This window comes from Danio rerio, chromosome 11 (genome assembly GCF_052040795.2).
Source record: "Danio rerio strain M-AB ecotype USA chromosome 11, GRCz13ab, whole genome shotgun sequence".
Lineage (NCBI taxonomy): Eukaryota > Metazoa > Chordata > Actinopteri > Cypriniformes > Danionidae > Danio > Danio rerio.
The window spans coordinates 12,718,083-12,736,894 of NC_141031.1; the positions used below are offsets into that span (position 1 = coordinate 12,718,083).

The 18,812-nt window shown below is 38.2% G+C and overlaps 2 protein-coding genes and 3 non-coding genes across 6 annotated transcripts; 2 read left to right on the plus strand and 3 right to left on the minus strand.

Moving 5' to 3' along the window:
- Positions 1-1,274: 1,274 nt before the first annotated feature.
- LOC110438896 (E3 ubiquitin-protein ligase RBBP6-like) lies at positions 1,275-3,821 on the minus strand. 2 transcript variants are annotated; one of them, XM_087273455.1, is made up of 6 exons: positions 2,883-3,821; positions 2,582-2,681; positions 2,398-2,473; positions 2,059-2,147; positions 1,643-1,782; positions 1,275-1,547 (listed from the first exon to the last, which is right to left on the minus strand). In XM_087273455.1, exons 1-5 carry the CDS (start codon positions 3,040-3,042, stop codon positions 1,683-1,685), a joined length of 525 nt encoding a protein of 174 aa, XP_087129581.1. In that variant the 5' UTR covers positions 3,043-3,821; the 3' UTR covers positions 1,275-1,547; positions 1,643-1,682. The 2 variants fall into 2 exon arrangements, with proteins under 2 accessions (XP_087129581.1, XP_087129582.1); XM_087273456.1 differs by lacking the exons at positions 2,059-2,147; positions 2,398-2,473; positions 2,582-2,681; positions 2,883-3,821 and adding an exon at positions 1,886-2,054.
- A 3,613-nt stretch (positions 3,822-7,434) lies between these two features.
- Positions 7,435-7,732, plus strand: LOC147834702 (signal recognition particle RNA). Its single transcript, XR_015503156.1, has one exon.
- A 1,331-nt stretch (positions 7,733-9,063) lies between these two features.
- Positions 9,064-13,905, minus strand: LOC147834703 (E3 ubiquitin-protein ligase RBBP6-like). The gene is made up of 6 exons (XM_087273460.1): positions 12,428-13,905; positions 12,127-12,226; positions 11,943-12,018; positions 11,593-11,681; positions 11,177-11,316; positions 9,064-11,081 (listed from the first exon to the last, which is right to left on the minus strand). The coding sequence occupies exons 1-5, from the start codon at positions 12,585-12,587 to the stop codon at positions 11,217-11,219; spliced, it is 525 nt and encodes a 174-aa protein (XP_087129586.1). The 5' UTR covers positions 12,588-13,905; the 3' UTR covers positions 9,064-11,081; positions 11,177-11,216.
- Positions 13,608-13,905, minus strand: LOC147834704 (signal recognition particle RNA). The gene has a single exon (XR_015503175.1).
- A 2,274-nt stretch (positions 13,906-16,179) lies between these two features.
- On the plus strand, positions 16,180-16,477 carry LOC147834705 (signal recognition particle RNA). Its single transcript, XR_015503142.1, has one exon.
- The last annotated feature ends 2,335 nt before the right edge of the window (positions 16,478-18,812 follow it).

Here is an 18,812-nt window from a genome sequence, read left to right on the forward strand (position 1 = left end):
GAATTGTTATCAAAGTACTTCCACACACACACATTTAAATAATGAATATTATACTCAAATTAATTTATTAAAAGTTGGAAAAAGGGTCACTTTTCTGAAATTGGTGATGGTGTTTAAGATTTTAAAATATTTACTTATTAAGTTTTAGTTAGTGAGGTACACTGTCATTCTACAAGAGCGAGTAGCAGGGGTATTTGTCCTTGTAGAATTAATAGTGAAACAGGTAGAAAGTCTTTTCTGTGTACTGTTGCTTGGAATATACTGCCGAGGAGTTTTAAAGAGATTCAATTTGAGAGTTTTTAGAGAGGAAATTAAAAAATGGCTGTTTTACGGTTGAAGTTGAGGATTTTTGTTGTGCTGAGTTTCTGAGCTGATGATGTTTGCACTTTATGATTTGCTCGTTCATTTTTTTAAAATATCGATGACCACGATGGAAATCAGCCTGTGGCTTTATTGTGTATTTTATCCTCGACAGTTTTTAAGATATGAATGTCAAACTGGACTTGTTTGTATATTTTTGTTAAAATTGTTAAATAAAATCAATCAATCAATTTATTCATTCATTTTCATTTAGCTTAGTCCCTTTATTAATCTGGGGTCGCCACAGCGGAATGAACTGCCAACTTATCCAGCATATGTTTTACACAGCGGATACCCTTCCAGCTGCAACCCAGTACTGGGAAATATCCATACACCCTCATTCACACACATACACTATGGCTAATTTAGCTTATTCATTCACCTATATAGCACATGTCTTTGGAGCACCCAGAGGAAACCCACATGAACACGGAGAGAGCATGCAAACTCCACACGGAAATGCCATCTGACCCAGCCGGGACTCCCACCAGCGACCTTCCTACAGTGAGGCCATATATATAAAGAAATCTATTTGCTTAAGTCAGCTGAACAGTAAACAATAACAGCAATAGAAACCACCAAAGGACACCATATGAACACAGCCAAAATGACTTATTAGAGCATGCACATCTTTGTCATTCCAATGGATTTTTAAAAATATGTACATGCCGCCTTTTCTTCCATGTTTCTTGAACTTTTCCCCTTAATGAGGAAAACTATTGAATACTATAAAAGCTGTTCAGCGTTTTATTTTTTTCAGATTAACATTCAATAAACTTTAACTAAAAGTTTTAGATTCTGAGCAGGACAGCACACTGGTTCTCCCGCAGCATGTTTGTTCATCATTTCTATCTTAATGGGTTGATCATTTTCTTTTGTGTTTCTGTATTGTGTGAAGGTCAACCAGTCCACAGTTTATGCTGCTATAATCTTTATTCAGTTTTATTCATAAACTATGTACAATATATACACTGTGCTCACGTCGGCTCCAGGTCTCTTGGGTGAAGGTCTCTCAGTGACGTGGTCTCTTCTGGTCTCCGTGCGTCTCTGGTGGAGATGGGGAGCGGGAACGTTTCCCTCTGGCGTCCTGGACTGAAGATGCTACACCAGCTGAGGAAGAGGAGGGCAGCGGCTTGGTCTGGCAGGAGAAGGACGGCCTCTTTTTCTTCTCAGCAGCATAGGCCTCACTGAACAGATCGAGCGCAAACACACACAAGCAGACATAATGTGAGATTTTCACAAACAATAGAACATGCTGCAATGCCAAGTACAGTTTACTCACGCGTCTATGATGGGAATGACGTATTTGCCGCTGCCGTCCATCATGACTCCCTTTCGGTTTGGGTCGTCCACCTCCAACAGGAAGCTGCGGGGAATCCCTGTGCTCCTCCGGATGCGCTTATGCGGAGCAGAGCTGCTGCCCTGTGAATTCATGAGTGACAGTCAAACGACAGAGCAAACAATCTGACTGATGGAGACAAGAGCTCAAGTTCACAGCAACCATAAGCTTAGAAAACCCAGTTACCCCTTTAGAGGGGCAGTGCCTAATGTGGTGTCCTGGGATCCCACAGTGAAAGCAGACATAGTTGGGTGGAAGAAGCCCAAGCAGTGTCATGGCCTCACTGATGAACATCAGAACCATGAGAATCAGCTCTAACATTTCTCACAAACCAAACCTGTCAGTGTCTGAACGCTCACCTGCTGGAGTAGTAGCACAGACTGGACTGGTACATCACCGCTTTTAGCTTGTCCTCCTCTGATGCCTTTGCCTCAGCCAGATTCTCAGTCTGTTTCACAGGCATTTGCACATTAGAATTTTATTTTACTGGTCTGCCTAAGAAGCTGTGTGTGTGTGTGTGTGTGTGTGTGTGTGTGTGTGTGTGTGTGTGTGTGTGTGTGTGTGTGTGTGTGTGCGTTTGTGTGTTTTACACTGTGTATTGATATTCTGCACTACATGTCATTATGACGCCTCAAATGCAAACACTGCAGTTCAATACAGAGCAGCACAGTGGGGTGAATTAATCATTTGTTCAATACCTTCAACAGCTGCTCCAGTGAGAGGAGTGAAGAATCACCTGTTTGAGAAGATTTAGCTGATGGTCCAGCTTGATGTCTGCAAAACAAAACAAAGGAGCTTGTGTGACTAAAACACCACAGACAGACTCAAACTCTTGATATAACATCTATCAGAGGACGATTGCGCTCATTTCACATGACTTACCCAACAAATCTTCTGTTTGATGACTTCAGTCCTGCCGCAGGGACCCGTCTGATGATGACCGACATGTTTTTGGGGATGAGAGCATCATCATCTGTGTATTCTGACAGCAAAATAAAGTTTATATATAGTAATAATCATTTACCATAGTATACTTTGAGTGCCATTAGCATTTTAAAACACTCAAAACATCACTATATGTCACCATCAGAGTCATGATAACACATCACAGCTTCTACAAGTCTGTCTGATAACACATCTAATGTTAGTGTAGTATAGTTTAAGTGGCTTTTCCTCATCTCACCTTCATCAGTTTGGGCTTTGCTGATCTTCAGCTGGCAGAACTTCAGCCTCTCGCGCCTCATGATCTGCCGCTTCAGCTCTCCCACAGTGATGTTGAGGCCCTCAAACTGGAGCGAGTCGTAGGTGAGTCGACTCTGAAACCTGTAATGAACACAAGACATACTGAACACAAACCACAGTGTGATAACAAGGGTCAAACCTGAATGATGGGAGAAGCAGGCGATCAATCGATGTATCCAACAATCAATAATATCAATAATCTGGGAATCAGTAGCCACGAAGGACGCCGAGATCAGATGCCAATGACAGAGCAAGTTCAAAACAACACGAAAAGAACCGTTGCCATGGATGCTGACGATCACGTGACGAGGCGCTAAAAACTTCCGCGTTATTTTCTCATTAATAATAGTGAAATAATTACTATGATAATAATAAAATAAACAGCAGAACAGTTGGCCATCTCTGAATAATACACAGTGGCGTTTCCTTACACGAATGATTCAGGACTCTGTATAGAGCCGGGCGAGTCACTGAATCAGTGATTCGTGGCTGAATGAATCACTCAAAGCTTCACTCGATTAAAGCGGTCTCTTGCTGCCACCTATTGGCGATTTGTTTTTCCGTTTTAAAGTAATTTAACACTTTTTTTAAAAACACCTTTAAATGTATTTTCTACAAATGTTCATCTCTGTATGTTAAAATGATTTAAAACTCTCTAAGCTCATCATTTATTTGTTTGCCCTTGATCTTCATTATGTGTTACAGTTTTTTTCCAATTGTTTTGCCACAAATTTCAGAACCCTGATGTCAATTAAAAAAACTCTAGACACAAAATCCTAAACAGTCACTACTTTTAACACTCTCCAGTGTTCTGCATACAGCATTCATTCCCTTAAAGATGTCTTGCATTTGCAGGATCATTGATTCACATAATCCTTTTATAATACAAATACTACAGGAACACTACTTTAGATCACCAGCAGCACACAAGATGTACATCGCTTCAATAAACAATCATTAACAATCATTAAATATTGTTGTTTAAAATATATGATACAGGTTTCATTATGGCCTATAAGTGTAAAGGGAAACAGTGCAGACAGTGGATATACCGAACTAGTTTTATTCATTCCATCATAATGTAGGTTTACTGTATTTTTTTTTCTCACTTCACGTCCCCATATAGAAAGCTGATAAATGACATGATATATGGTCCCATCTGCAAATTACATTATTATAAAATGTCATAATAGTCAATAATTTGTCAAAATAGTGAAAAAAATCATTGTTTATATTTTTTTCAACCATATCATATATATATATATTTGTAGGGGTAAAATATATAACATAATGGATCGTATATATACGTAACATATATGTTTTAACAAATGGCAATATTTTGACATGTATAACATATTTTATATATGTAAAATTCATATGAACTATTATATCACATATGTGATTTGCATATATTTCTATATATCAGATTTCTATTTTGGGATTTTGTGTTACCATCTGTCTGGTCTTGTGGATTTGGTCACGAGTTCTCCTCTACATTTCAGTGGTGTTTTCATTACTCAGAAATCTTGGAAAGAACCTTCTGTCAATGTAAATCCAGGCCTGACATTGGTCTGCTGTGACTGGGCTTTCTTACAGTGATGTCAAATATATAAACATTTTCTGTAAAAGTGGTACACAGAACAAAGAAACCATAAATATGGACTAAGGATGAATAAAGATGAAATCTATAGATAATGTAGTTCAGTTGGGTCATCTTCTGTGGTAACTGATGTCATTTGATCTATCCTGATTATTTCATCATCTAAACATGTAATATTGTACATCAGTTTCCCCACATCAACAATAATGCAGCAGTTATTCATCATTTTGAGTGCTTGTATCAGTTGATAATAACATCACGTGAAGTAAATGAATACATGGTTATTTCAAATGTAATGTTTGAGTTGCATTTTGAAATGGGATCAATTTGAAGTTTAATTGTGTTATATTGAAAAGGTGATCTGAGTTCAATGAATAAAGTATGTTTGACTTGTGTGTGTTGTATCCAAGCATTTGAAAAAAGAGTTAAAAGTTTTGCAAAAATGTACAATTTTGGCAAAGGTTGTGAATTTTGTGTCTAGACTTTTGAAAATTGACACCAAAGTTCTGAAATTTGTGGCAAAACAATTGTAAAAACCTGTAATAAAAAAGAGAAAGGATAAATCTTATAGATGATGAGCACAAATCTGAAAGCATCTGTGGATCTGTCACAATCCACTCATTTATTATCATTACTGTGGGTTTCTTCATCACAAAAATAAGCCCATGTAAGAAATGAAATATTACAAATATTTTTGATGTCTTTGACAATTCAAAACATGAGCTGAAAACAGAGACTGTTGACCACAACCCAGCAGGTGGGAATGCGGGAAAAACCAATTCCTGCTGCATTTGCATCTGAGTCTGCTGAAACTCAGCTTCAACCACCCCAACTCACACATATGGTCATTTCAATGTTTGAATGTTTCAGATTAACCTAAGTGACTTTATCTATCATGTTTGATATCATTTGAAATGTCTCAGTGCGATTGGTACAATGGTCTCATTCTCTCAGTAATAGACATAATCAAAACAATAAATATATAACTTCAGGCATCTTTTGAACCACTGTGAAGGGTGTGACTTTTCCACAGGCAGCACTAAATGCAAATGTCTTTTGTTATGCACACACCCCTGTACTTAAGGGAATTCTTGGATTATTTAAGGTAAGGTTTGAGAAAGGCTCAGCGCGATTCTGCTTACCCCGATCAGCCCGTAACATGGAGCTTATGCTCCATGTTATGTATATTTTAAAGTCAGGAATGCATCTTTTAATCTTGGATTTATCTTTGGTAACTTGATGTATTTATTGATCTTTTATGAATTGACTGATTGAATTGGCATAATACACATTTACCTGACTAATAAATTGTTATGTTTTGAATTATTCAAACAGTCCTCGTGTTATTATCACTGATAAATGTTGTTGTCCATAGCACTACAAGCCACTGTACAGGTTAGTAACGGACTAAAACATGTTAGACGGAGCAGTGTGGCACGCTATACAATGTTACTAGAGATCCGACTAACATATTGGCATTAATTCAAGTATACTTAGACTGTAAAAGGCCAACTATGAGTTTTCTATTTAGAACAACAAAATATTGTTGAAACTAATCTAAATGTGGGTATTTAGGCCTTCATCTACAAACTTATAATCCTGTGCAATTATTATTAAAATACTTTGTCTTGATTAAGTAGATAACAGATCTATGGGGACCACATAAAAAATCTCCTAAATTGAGTAAGTATAGGGTTCTGCCACTTTAGGAGAGTGGTTAATCGCCTCTGTTTAATGACCAAGACTGACAAGCTTGTATTAAGAGATTGTATACCCGGCCGGTGCAAGACTCGAGATGCTATAGGAATCTGAGTAAATGAGAATAAGGTATAATAACAAATCAAAAGAATATTCAATCATAATCTAAAATAATATGAAAGGAAACAAAATAATCTTATCAATATTTTATAATTGGAGTCAGATAAAACGAGGATAAATATATTAATATTCTAAACCACCTCATACTAAAATTGGAGTCAGATATGAGTTAAGTTTAATATAAATCAACATTGTGCACTGGAAAGACCGAACATGCAGTGAACCTTCATCCACCATTGGATACCGTCATTGGACCAACTGGGTGGACCCTACACCCATATACAAATAAATAAAACACCACAAGCAGATTTAAAACGTCAGAATCTGCAGAACAAGGATCAGCACTGACCTTTCCAAGAAGAAGAGCGACTGCAGCAGGCTTGAACTGAAAGGCTGATTCATATTATTGAGTGTTTCTAATTCAAAAACTCTTTTGTTTAGGGTTAGTGATTCAGATCTCATTTAATGTTTACAGAAAAATGAAAAATGATTTACAGACCTAATTTGCATCAATGAATTAAAACAAAACAAGAAGACTGCAATGAATAATCCCTGATATAAGGATCATTTCTAATCATTTATCAGATTTACCATTGTTTTAATTATTACGAAAAATCAGTAAGATGCAAATTTTACTCATGCAAAAAAAATATTACAGACAATGGATTATCAAGTTATGAATTCCAATAGTGAAGGTGGCGAGGCAGTGGCGCAGTTTCTGTGTGGAGTTTGCATTTTCCCCCTGCCTTTACGTGGGTTTCCTCCGGGTGCTCCGGTTTCCCCCACAGTCCAAAGACATGCGGTACAGGTGAATTGGGTAGACTAAATTGTCCGTAGTGTATGAGTGTGTGTGTGTGTGTGTGTGTGTGTGGATGTTTCCCAAAGATGTGTTGCGGCTGGAAGGGCATCCGCTGCGTAAAAACTTGCTGGATAATAGTGAACTATAATGCTATTGTAAGTGAATGATTAGCACAGGTTATTAAAGCATTAGTTCACTTCTATAAAAGTGAGTTTTCCTCCACTAGAGGTCGCTGTGATGATCAGATTCTCCACAGCTCTGATTCTCTCAGCTCTCGCCGGGTTCAGTGGCGTGCGCCTATAATCCAAGCTACTGGGAGGCTGAGGCTGCGGATCGCTTGAGCTCAGGGCTTCTGGACTGCAGTGGACTATGTCGATCGGGTATCCGCACTAAGTTCGGTATCGATATGGTGCTCCTGGGTGAGCTTGGGACCGCCAGGTTGTTTAAGGAGGAGTGAACCGGCCCAGGTCGAAAACGGAGCAGGTCAAAGCTCCCGTGCCGATCAGTAGTGGGATCGTGCCTGTGAATAGACACTTCAGTTCAGCCTGAGCGACACAGAGAGACGCAGACTTTTACATTAGGTTTTTTTTTTAAACTTTGATTTGTCTTTCTAACTGTAAAACTGAAGAAATAAAGATTTAGAGATGTATGATGACTATATGCATTATTAATAGTAATAATTAAAAGTTTACTAGCAGACTTCAAAAAGTTTATTTGTAAACAAAAATACAAAAATCATCTCAATTTCATGTCTATATTTTAAAAATATGCCTTAGACAGAAATATATTGAATTTAATTGAAAATATATCAAATTAAAATATATATATAGAGAATAATTTTACTTTAAACATAAATGGCACATTATAATTTTTGGCCCCATCAGAAACAAAAGTAACACACGGGTAGGTCACAACCAGATTTACTGGCTTCATCATGTTTGTTTTAATTATATCTGACTATGACATTGTTAATTATTTTTTTAATACCACCTGATATTGACGGTTAAAAAGTTTCCAGTACAAAATGGCATTTTTATTGATAAATTAGTTATAGAGTATTATGCCAAATGCAGTTTTAATCTAGAAAGTTTTGTTTAATAAAATAGAGGAGGGGGATATATTTAAGAAATTAATAACACTTAAAAATAGTAAAGCAACAGGGTTAGATAATATTCCAGTGCAGTTCCCTCAAAGACTCCCTAAATGCGTCACTCCGATGGTTACACATATTATCAATTTTTCTATTTGTCAAGGTAAAGTTGAAAAAAGCAAGAGTTATTCCTCTTTTTAAGAAAGGTAGTAGGTTTGAGGTTAATAATTCTAGGCTGGTATCAATTTTGAGTGCTTTGTCAAAAGGGAGGGAAAAAGTTATTTATTAGCACATTGAAAAATATTGTTTAAAATGTGACGTATTGTAGAGTTTCAATCGGGTTTTAGAAAAATCATTCCACTGATTCAACAGTTTCTTTTATTTAACAAATTATATAAAGAGCGATATGGATAAAGGAAGTTAAGTGGGATGGTTTTCTTAGACCTGCAAAAAGCTTTCAATACAGTCGATCACAGTTTTAAAAGTAAAGGCAATGGGTTTTGGTGTTTTGGCCTGTAAATGCATGAAGTCTTACCTTGAAAACAGATGTCAAATAGTAGATTTAAATGGTGTGTTTTCAGATTATTCGACCGTTTCTTATGGGGTTTCACAAGGCAGTGTTTTAGGTCCTTTGCTTTTTTAATATACATCAATGATTTGAAAATGGCCTGTTCAAAAAAGCTTTTGTTAAATGCGGATGATGCAGCAATAATTGTGTCTCATGAGAGGAAGGAATTTATTGAAAATGAAAAAAGTAAACAAACTGAGGAAGTCTCTTAATGGTTTAACCTTATTAAATTGTCCTTACACTTGTGTAAACCAGAATTTATTTTATATGGTTCAGCTGCGAAACTGAGAAAATGTGTCAGATCAGAGGTAAAAGTAGAGCATCAAATTAATGAACCCAAACATGAAGGGAAATATTTAGGTTGCATTTCAGACAGTAATTTGACAGGTGAGAAGATGGCTGTTATAGTCCAATCAAAAGTTCTAAAATTAAGTTTTTAGCAAGACAGACAGAGCTCTTAGATTTCCAAACTTTACAAATATTGGCTAGTGCATTAGTGCAGTCATACTTTGACTATGCTGCAGCCTTTTGGTACAGCAGTAGTTCCACAAAAATGAAAAATAAATTGCAGACGGCCCAAAATAAGTTGCAGAATTGTTATCAAAGTACTTCCACACACACATTTAAATAATGAATATTATAGTCAAATTAATTTATTAAAAGTTGGAAAAAGGGTCACTTTTCTGAAATTGGTGATGGTGTTTAAGATTTTAAAGAAAATGGTCCCAAAATATTTACTTATTAAGTTTTAGTTAGTGAGGTACACTGTCATTCTACAAGAGCGAGTAGCAGGGGTATTTGTCCTTGTAGAATTAAGAGTGAAACAGGTAGAAAGTCTTTTCTGTGTACTGTTGCTTGGAATATACTGCCGAGGAGTTTTAAAGAGATTCAATTTGAGAGTTTTTAGAGAGGAAATTAAAAAATGGCTGTTTTACGGTTGAAGTTGAGGATTTTTGTTGTGCTGAGTTTCTGAGCTGATGATGTTTGCACTTTATGATTTGCTCGTTCATTTTTTAAGAATATCGATGACCACGATGGAAATCAGCCTGTGGCTTTATTGTGTATTTTATCCTCGACAGTTTTTAAGATATGAATGTCAAACTGGACTTGTTTGTATATTTTTGTTAAAATTGTCAAATAAAATCAATCAATCAATTTATTCATTCATTTTCCTTTAGCTTAGTCCCTTTATTAATCTGGGGTCGCCACAGCGGAATGAACTGCCAACTTATCCAGCATATTTTTTACACAGCGGATACCCTTCCAGCTGCAACCCAGTACTGGGAAATATCCATACACCCTCATTCACACACACACACACACACACACACACACACACACACACACACACACACACACACACACACACACACACACACACTATGGCTAATTTAGTTTATTCATTCACCTACAGCATAGCACATGGGTTTGGAGCACCCAGAGGATGAACACGGAGAGAACAAGCAAACTGCACACAGAAATGCCATCTGACCCAGTCGCGACTCCCACCAGCAGCCTTTCTACAGTGAGGCCATGTGTATATATATATATATATATATATAAAGATACATTATTTTTTCCCTTAATAGCTACATTTTAAAGAAATCTATTTGCTTAAGTCAGCTGAACATTAAACAACAACAGCAATAGAAACCACCAAAGGACACCATATGAACACAGCCAAAATGAATTATTAGAGCATGCACATCTTTGTCATTCCAATGGATTTTTAAAAATATGTACATGCCGCCTTTTCTTCCATGTTTCTTGAACTTTTCCCCTTAATGAGGAAAACTATTGAATACTATAAAAGCTGTTCAGCGTTTTATTTTTTTCAGATTAACATTTAATAGACTTTAACTAAAAGTTTTAGATTCTGATCAGGACAGCACACTGGTTCTCCCGCAGCATGTTTGTTCATCATTTCTATCTTAATGTGTTGATCATTTTCTTTTGTGTTTCTGTATTGTGTGAAGGTCAACCAGTCCACAGTTTATGCTGCTATAATCTTTATTCAGTTTTATTCATAAACTATGTACAATATATACACTGTGCTCACGTCGGCTCCAGGTCTCTTGGGTGAAGGTCTCTCAGTGACGTGGTCTCTTCTGGTCGCCGTGCGTCTCTGGTGAAGATGGGGAACGGGAACGTTTCCCTCTGGCGTCCTGGACTGAAGATGCTGCACCAGCTGAGGAAGAGGAGGACAGCGGCTTGGTCTGGCAGGAGAAGGACAGCCTCTTTTTCTTCTCAGCAGCATAAGCCTCACTGAACAGATCGAGCGCAAACACACACAAGCAGACATAATGTGAGATTTTCACAAACAATAGAACATGCTGCAATGCCGAGTACAGTTTACTCACGCGTCTATGATGGGAATGACGTATTTGCCGCTGCCGTCCATCATGACTCCCTTTCGGTTTGGGTCGTCCACCTCCAACAGGAAGCTGCGGGGAATCCCTGTGCTCCTCCGGATGCGCTTAAGCGGAGCAGAGCTGCTGCCCTGTGAATTCATGAGTGACAGTCAAACGACAGAGCAAACAATCTGACTGATGGAGACAAGAGCTCAAGTTCACAGCAACCATAAGCTTAGAAAACCCAGTTACCCCTTTAGAGGGGCAGTGCCTAATGTGGTGTCCTGGGATCCCACAGTGAAAGCAGACATAGTTGTGTGGAAGAAGCCCAAGCAGTGTCATGGCCTCACTGATGAACATCAGAACCATGAGAATCAGCTCTAACATTTCTCACAAACCAAACCTGTCAGTGTCTGAACGCTCACCTGCTGGAGTAGTAGCACAGACTGGACTGGTACATCACCGCTTTTAGCTTGTCCTCCTCTGATGCCTTTGCCTCAGCCAGATTCTCAGTCTGTTTCACAGGCATTTGCACATTAGAATTTTATTTCACTGATTTGCTCTAAATAAACACCCTCAAATCTCCCTAAGAAGCTGTGTGTGTGTGTGTGTGTGTGTGTGTGTGTGTGTGTGTGTGTGTGTTTGTGTGTATTGTTGTTTGCTAAACACTGTGTATTGATATTCTGCACTACATGTCATTATGACGCCTCAAATGCAAACACTGCAGTTCAATACAGAGCAGCACAGTGGGGTGAATTAATCATTTGTTCAATACCTCCAACAGCTGCTCCAGTGAGAGGAGTGAAGAATCACCTGTTTGAGAAGATTTGGCTGATAATCCAGCTTGATGTCTGCAAAACAAAACAAAGGAGCTTGTGTGACCAAAACACCACAGACAGACTCAAACTCTTGATATAACATCTATCAGAGGATGGTTGAGCTCATTTCACATGACTTACCCAACAAATCTTCTGTTGGAGGACTTCAGTCCAGCCGCAGGGACCCGTCTGATGATGACCGATGTGTTTTTAGGGATGAGAGCATCATCATCTGTGTATTCTGACAGCAAAATAAAGTTTGAATATAGTAATAATCATTTACCATGGTATACTTTGAGTGCCATTAGCATTTTAAAACACTCAAAACATCACTATGTGTCACCATCAGAGTCATGATAACACATGTCAGCTTCTACAAGTCTGTCTGATAACACATCTAATGTTAGTGTAGTATAGTTTAAGTGGCTTTTCCTCATCTCACCTTCATCAGTTTGGGCTTTGCTGATCTTCAGCTGGCAGAACTTCAGCCTCTCGCGCCTCATGATCTGTCGCTTCAGCTCTCCCACAGTGATGTTGAGGCCCTCAAACTGGAGCGAGTCGTAGGTGAGTCGACTCTGAAACCTGTAATGAACACAAGACATACTGAACACAAACCACAGTGTGATAACAAGGGTCAAACCTGAATGATGGGAGAAGCAGACGATCAATCGATGTATCCAACAATCAATAATATCAATAATCTGGGAATCAGTTGCCACGAAGGACGCCGAGATCAGATGCCAATGACAGAGCGGAGTTCAAAACAACACAAAAAGAACCGTTGCCATGGATGCTGACGATCACGTGACGAGGCGCTGAAAAACTTCCGCGTTATTTTCTCATAAATAATAGTGAAATCATTACTATGATAATAATTAAATAAACAGCAGAACAGTTGGCCATCTCTGAATAAAACACAGCTGCGTTTCCTTACACGAATGATTCTGGCCTTTGTAAAGAGTCGGGCGAGTCAATGAATCAGTGATTCGTGGCTGAATGAATCACTCAAAGCTTCACTCGATTAAAGCGGTCTCTTGCTGCCACCTATTGGCGATTTGTTTTTTCGTTTTTAAAGTAATTTAACACTTTTTTTAAAGCCACCTTCAAATTTATTTTCTACAAAAGTTTATTTCCGTGTGTTAAAAATTATTTAAAACTCTCTAATCTCATCATTTCCTGATGCGTTTATAATGTAAATCCCTTCATGTTTGCCTTTGATCTTCATTACGTGTTAAAATCAATAAAATATTAAAGTTGCCTCATCCAAATCCAAAGTTTAGTTCAAAGCTTTATTATACAGCAATGTGTGTGTGTGTGTGTGTATGTGTGTGTGTGTGTGTGTGTGTGTGTGTGTGTGTGTGTGTGTGTGTGTGTGTGTGTGTGATTGTGGCAGTGGATTACAGTGAATGTAGAAGTGATCAGAAGTGTGTGATATTTATTGTTTCTGATAATCAAAAGAACATTTTAAGAGTCCAAAAGATTTACTGCCTGATGAAGCCTGTTATAATGCAATTATGATGACCCTATAAATCTAGAATGGTCAGAACAATAAAAAATTAGGGAAAGAGATTAATTAGTATTTCTCCTCTTTTATTTTGTATGTGTAAGTGCTCCTGGAAGGAAAAAGTCTGCGTCTCTCTGTGTCGCTCAGGCTGCACTGCAGTGTCTATTCTCAGGTGTGATCCCACTACTGATCAGCACGGGGGATTTGACCTGCTCCGTCGCCGACCTGGGCCGGTTCACCCCTCATTACACATCCTGGTGGTCCCAAGCTCCCCCAGGAGCACCATATCGATACCGAAGTTAGTGTGGACACCTAATCAACATAGTCCACTGCAGTCCAGAAGCCCTAAGCTCAAGCGATCCGCAGCCTCAGCCTCCCAGTAGCTTGGATTACAGGCGCGCGCCACTGAACCCGGCAAGAGCTGAGAGAATCAGAGCTGTGGAGAATCTGATCATCACAGCGACCTCAAGTGGAGGAAATGATGAATGATGAAGTAATGTTGACTTTTTATTGGTCTTATGGCACTGTTTGGATAAAAATAAACAGCAGTACGGTCCCAAATAAAATATAGTTATTTAAACTAAATACTATAGTATTTTAGAACCACATAGTAAAGTTTATTGTACTGAATAGTATAATCACAATGTTGTGCTATTTAAAGGCAACTGTGGTGCAGAGTCGGGTTGGAAGAAACTTCAAGCATTTCTGTTTTCGTGAGGTTAAGCTGAAGATGATGATCTTTCATCCAGTGTGAAATGTCCGACAGGCAGGCTGAGATGCGAGCTGGAACCGAGGGATCATCAGGGTGAAAAGAGAGGTAGTTGGGTATCATCAGCATAGCAGTGGTAGGAGAATCCATGTTTCTGAATGACTGGTCCTAGAGATGTCTTGTAGATGGAGAAGAGAAGTGGCTCAAGAACAGAGCCTTGAGGTACCCCAGTGTTTAGATGCTGTAGGTTGGACACTTTTCCCCTCCAAGACACCCTGAATGACCTGTCAGAGAGGTAAGATCTGAACCATTGAATAACAGTGCCTGCAACCCCCAGTGACTCATTTATATTATATATATAATGATTAATACATATAGAAACAATATTTTCATAACTAAATTATTTATGATTTGCCATTTAACAGCAAAACATCTCGTCAAATAGGCCACAGTTCATCAGGAAATGAAAAGCTTTTAAATGACAACAGAAAAGCAGTTCAGCGACTAACATTCACTCATTCAGTGAGTATCTCATTCATTCATTCATTCATTCACTAATTGAATCAACACTTTTTCAATCACTTAATATGGTGTCAGATGCAGATGTGGCCTCTAGTGTAATCCACAGTTCATATATTGCACAATGACGCTAAAGGCCACCATATTATAAAATACTGCAGGTTGTTGGTTGCAGATTAATAATCACAAACATAATTTTTTATTCATAAAACAGCTAAAAACATATTTAGTGTCAGAGAGGACAAAGTGGTTTCAGTTTACCTTTTATCTTTAATATTAAACAGCTTTTTAGTCTTTAGATCAGATTAAATAACTTGTGGTACTTGTATAAACAATGTTCAGCTCAGGATCAGTAATTCAGCATGATGTGCTGCTAAAGCTGAAACAGTCTATCAATTTATGCCACAGATTGTGTGAGATTCTGTCGAGTCTTATAGATGTTAAAAACACTGATGGAGGTCAAAACCGCATCTGACACCACAGTTAGTAGATGAGTAAGAGTAAACTGAATAATAAATATGTAACTCAGTTAATGATATTATTCACTGCATGAATGAATGTTAGATGAGGAACTGGTATTTAAGTGGAAAATTAAAACATTAAAGCTTTACTTTTTCAGAGGTTCACTGTTTGCACAATCTTAAATGGATAGTTCACCGCATGAATATGATTGTGACGATTATGAATTAACATTTTTGGGTCAATTATCCCTTAGGTCACATAAATTATCCCAGAGCATTATTTCAGCATCAATGATCATTCACAATAGTCACATCACAAGAAATACAAGGTTGAGTCTGGATTATAATTTAGCATTTGCGTGTGTTTCTGAGGCCTGCGACTGTAAAAGCTTTAGGTCTAATAAATTGCATCATTTGTCATTTTAATTGCAAATCATTTTATTTAATTAAAAAATGAAGACAATAGCAGTATTATTTTACATTTGATTATTACATTACTGTACCTGAATACTGTTAGACTCGTTGAAAAACAACAAAGCTCTGTTTATTTTATTTCAGAATTTTATATTGTATTTATCTCTGCTCGTAGATTGTTTGTAATGTTTTATGCAGATGCACACCTAATATAAACAAATAACCCATTCTGTAATATGTTTTTTACAGCTATATGTATTATGATACAATAAACCACTTTTACTGTAGTAAAAAAAACTAAAGTATACTACAATATTTAATACATTTTATTAGTTGATACAGAAAACAGAATGTTGTGGCACTCATAAAAAGAGTAAAGGCTAATAAATATGGTATAATAATCTTTAGTTCAAAAATACTATGTTGATACTAATTACTGTAATTTTTTTATTTGTGATCATACTGCTGTTTATTATTATCTAATGTCATAAGGCTATGAAGTCATTTTTTATTCATCATTCAGTTTTCCTCCACTAGAGGTCGCTGTGAGGATCAGTTTCTCCACAGCTCTGATTCTCTCAGCTCTCGCCGGGTTCAGTGGCGCGCGCCTGTAATCCAAGCAACAGGGAGGCTGAGGCTGCGGATCGCTTGAGCTCAGGGCTTCTGGACTGCAGTGGACTATGTTGATCGGGTGTCTGCGCTAAGTTCGGTATCGATATGGTTCTCCTGGGGGAGCTCGGGACCACCAGGTCGTTTAAGGAGGGGTGAACCGGCCCAGGTCGGAGACGGAGCAGGTCAAATCCCCCGTGCTGATCAGTAGTGGGATCGCGCCTGTGAATAGACACTGCAGTGCAGCCTGAGCGACACAGAGAGACGCAGACTTTTACACTAGTTGTTTTTACTCTGATATATCTTTCTAACAGTAAAGAAAGAAGCAATAAAGGTTTTGAGATGAATGACATGGCTGTGTGTTAATAATTAGAAATAACTAAAAGTTTAGTTTTTTCGAGTGATGGGTTGCAGCTGGAAGGGCATCTGCTAAAAACGTGCTGGATAAGTTGGGGGTTCATTCCGCTGTGGTGAACCAACGGGACTAAGCTGAAAAGAAAATGAATAAAAGTTTATTTGTAATTAGACATTTTATTTGTAAACAGAAATACACAAATTATCTCAATTTCATGAGTGTATTTTGAAAAGAGGATGTTTTAGACAGAAATATGTTTTGCTGTGGTTACTAACTCATAAGTGTGGTCTATCAATATCGGGTGGTATTTAAAAAAATTATAGAAGAATTTCACTTTAGTTCTCTCCGTGTTGGTGTGGGTTTTCACTGGTTGGTCTGGTTTACCCCACAAGTCCAAAGACATGCAGTATAGGTGAATTGGGTAAGCTAAATTGTCTATAGTGTATGGGTGTTTTCCAGTAATGGGTTGCAACATGGGAGGGCATCCTCTGCGTAAAACTTATGCTGGATAAGTTGGCGGTTCATTCCGCTGTGGTGACACCCGATTAATAAAGGGACTAAGCCGAAATGAAAATAAATGATTGAATGAATTTCACTTTAAACATAATTTACACATTGTTACTGTGAACCCATCATCTGATATTTGGCAGCTCCATCAAGGGTTCTGCATTGTGTTTTCTTTTTATTGTGGGAATAACCAGACAGGTATCAGCAGTTGTGACGGCTCTTTAATCACTCCTGATGTAAACAAAAGCACAGATTTTACAGTGTGTCTTCGCCCTCATCACTTTTACATGCTTCAATCAGACAAATATAAATCCAAACCTCAATTAAAATGAAAACACAAAAATAACGAACTATGTGAAATATGTGAAAAAGAAAGTTATACACAATATTGAAACATAAAAACTGGCTTCAAAAGTCAAGTAAATATGATTTAAGATTAATTAGAGCTGCAGACACCCACCTCTCCCATGTGCAGTCAGTACAGAAAAGGAGGAGGCGGGTGCAGAACAGGAAATTAGAAAACTTAAGCTTTCTTAGAAATTTAAAGGAGCAGGTATACTTAATAAACACTTCAGGTAAAACACACATTTTGTGTAATTCTATAAATAAAGTGAACTATTATTTCTATATCTGTTACACAGGCCTGGATTGGCCAGTGGCGTAGCGCAAAATGCGGAGGCCCCCCTGCAGGGATCACTGACGGGTCCCCCAGTTGAAGACGGGGGGGGGGGGGGGGGGGGGGGATGTGGAGAGATTGGGGGGGGGGGGGTATACACATATACACATAGATATAGATATACACATATATCTATGATCGGGAGTTTTCCTGGATGTTAGTATGCATTTTTTTTTAATATGAAAATTTTTATTTGACATCACTTTTCTACATTGATGGATCACTTATCGCACGGGCATTCCTGACAAAAAGCTTGTGTTTGTGTGTATGGAAATGTACTATTCACTCTCCCTGTTAAATTTGATCTAATCATGTGCTGAAACACAGCTCCTCTCCTGCTTTCACTTCTCATACTGACGGAGGGAGCGATTCGTTTGTGAATGAATCTCCGTTATGAACGACTCGTTCACTAGCCGACAATAATACAATTTTCTGGCAGCGCAGCATCTCTTTGTCGTATTTCTTTTGCATTGTTTGCTGATTTATTCAACAAACCTAGCATAAGCCGAGTATTTAGTGCGAGTTGGTGCTACTTTGCCTTATGGTGAATGCAGTAAGTGACTATAGATATTATTATCAATAACGTGACCTGTTAGCACAAATTTCAAAACATACAAAAACGTAAAAAACTTAATCCTGTGAAATGTTCTGCCTTTGTGCTTTATTTTCTTTGTTTGCTTGTTACTACACCCGTAGACAGCGATAAAGTCCCGCATCTTCACGTAATAACACTGTCTTGACTAGTGCGGTTGAATGACATTTGTCCTGGGAGCACTGTACCAATGTGGCGGCGCTATAGACGCATGCTCAGGGTCCCTATGCGATATCTAGTGTATATATCTATGTCACAAATTGAGGAGCGGGGAAAGGAGGCGGAGTGGCGTGACAACGCGGGGAATCCTTCACAAACTGAGGAGCGATCACAAACCGAAAGTGGCGAGAGCGTCAAAGTAGCCAGAAGTCATTCATTTTTTAACGAGAACCGGCGGCGAGAAACAGCGGCGCGTCTTCATTGACCATGACGCGGTTCGGAGGCAAGCAATCAGAATGAAGTAGTCAACCGCTTGAGCGGA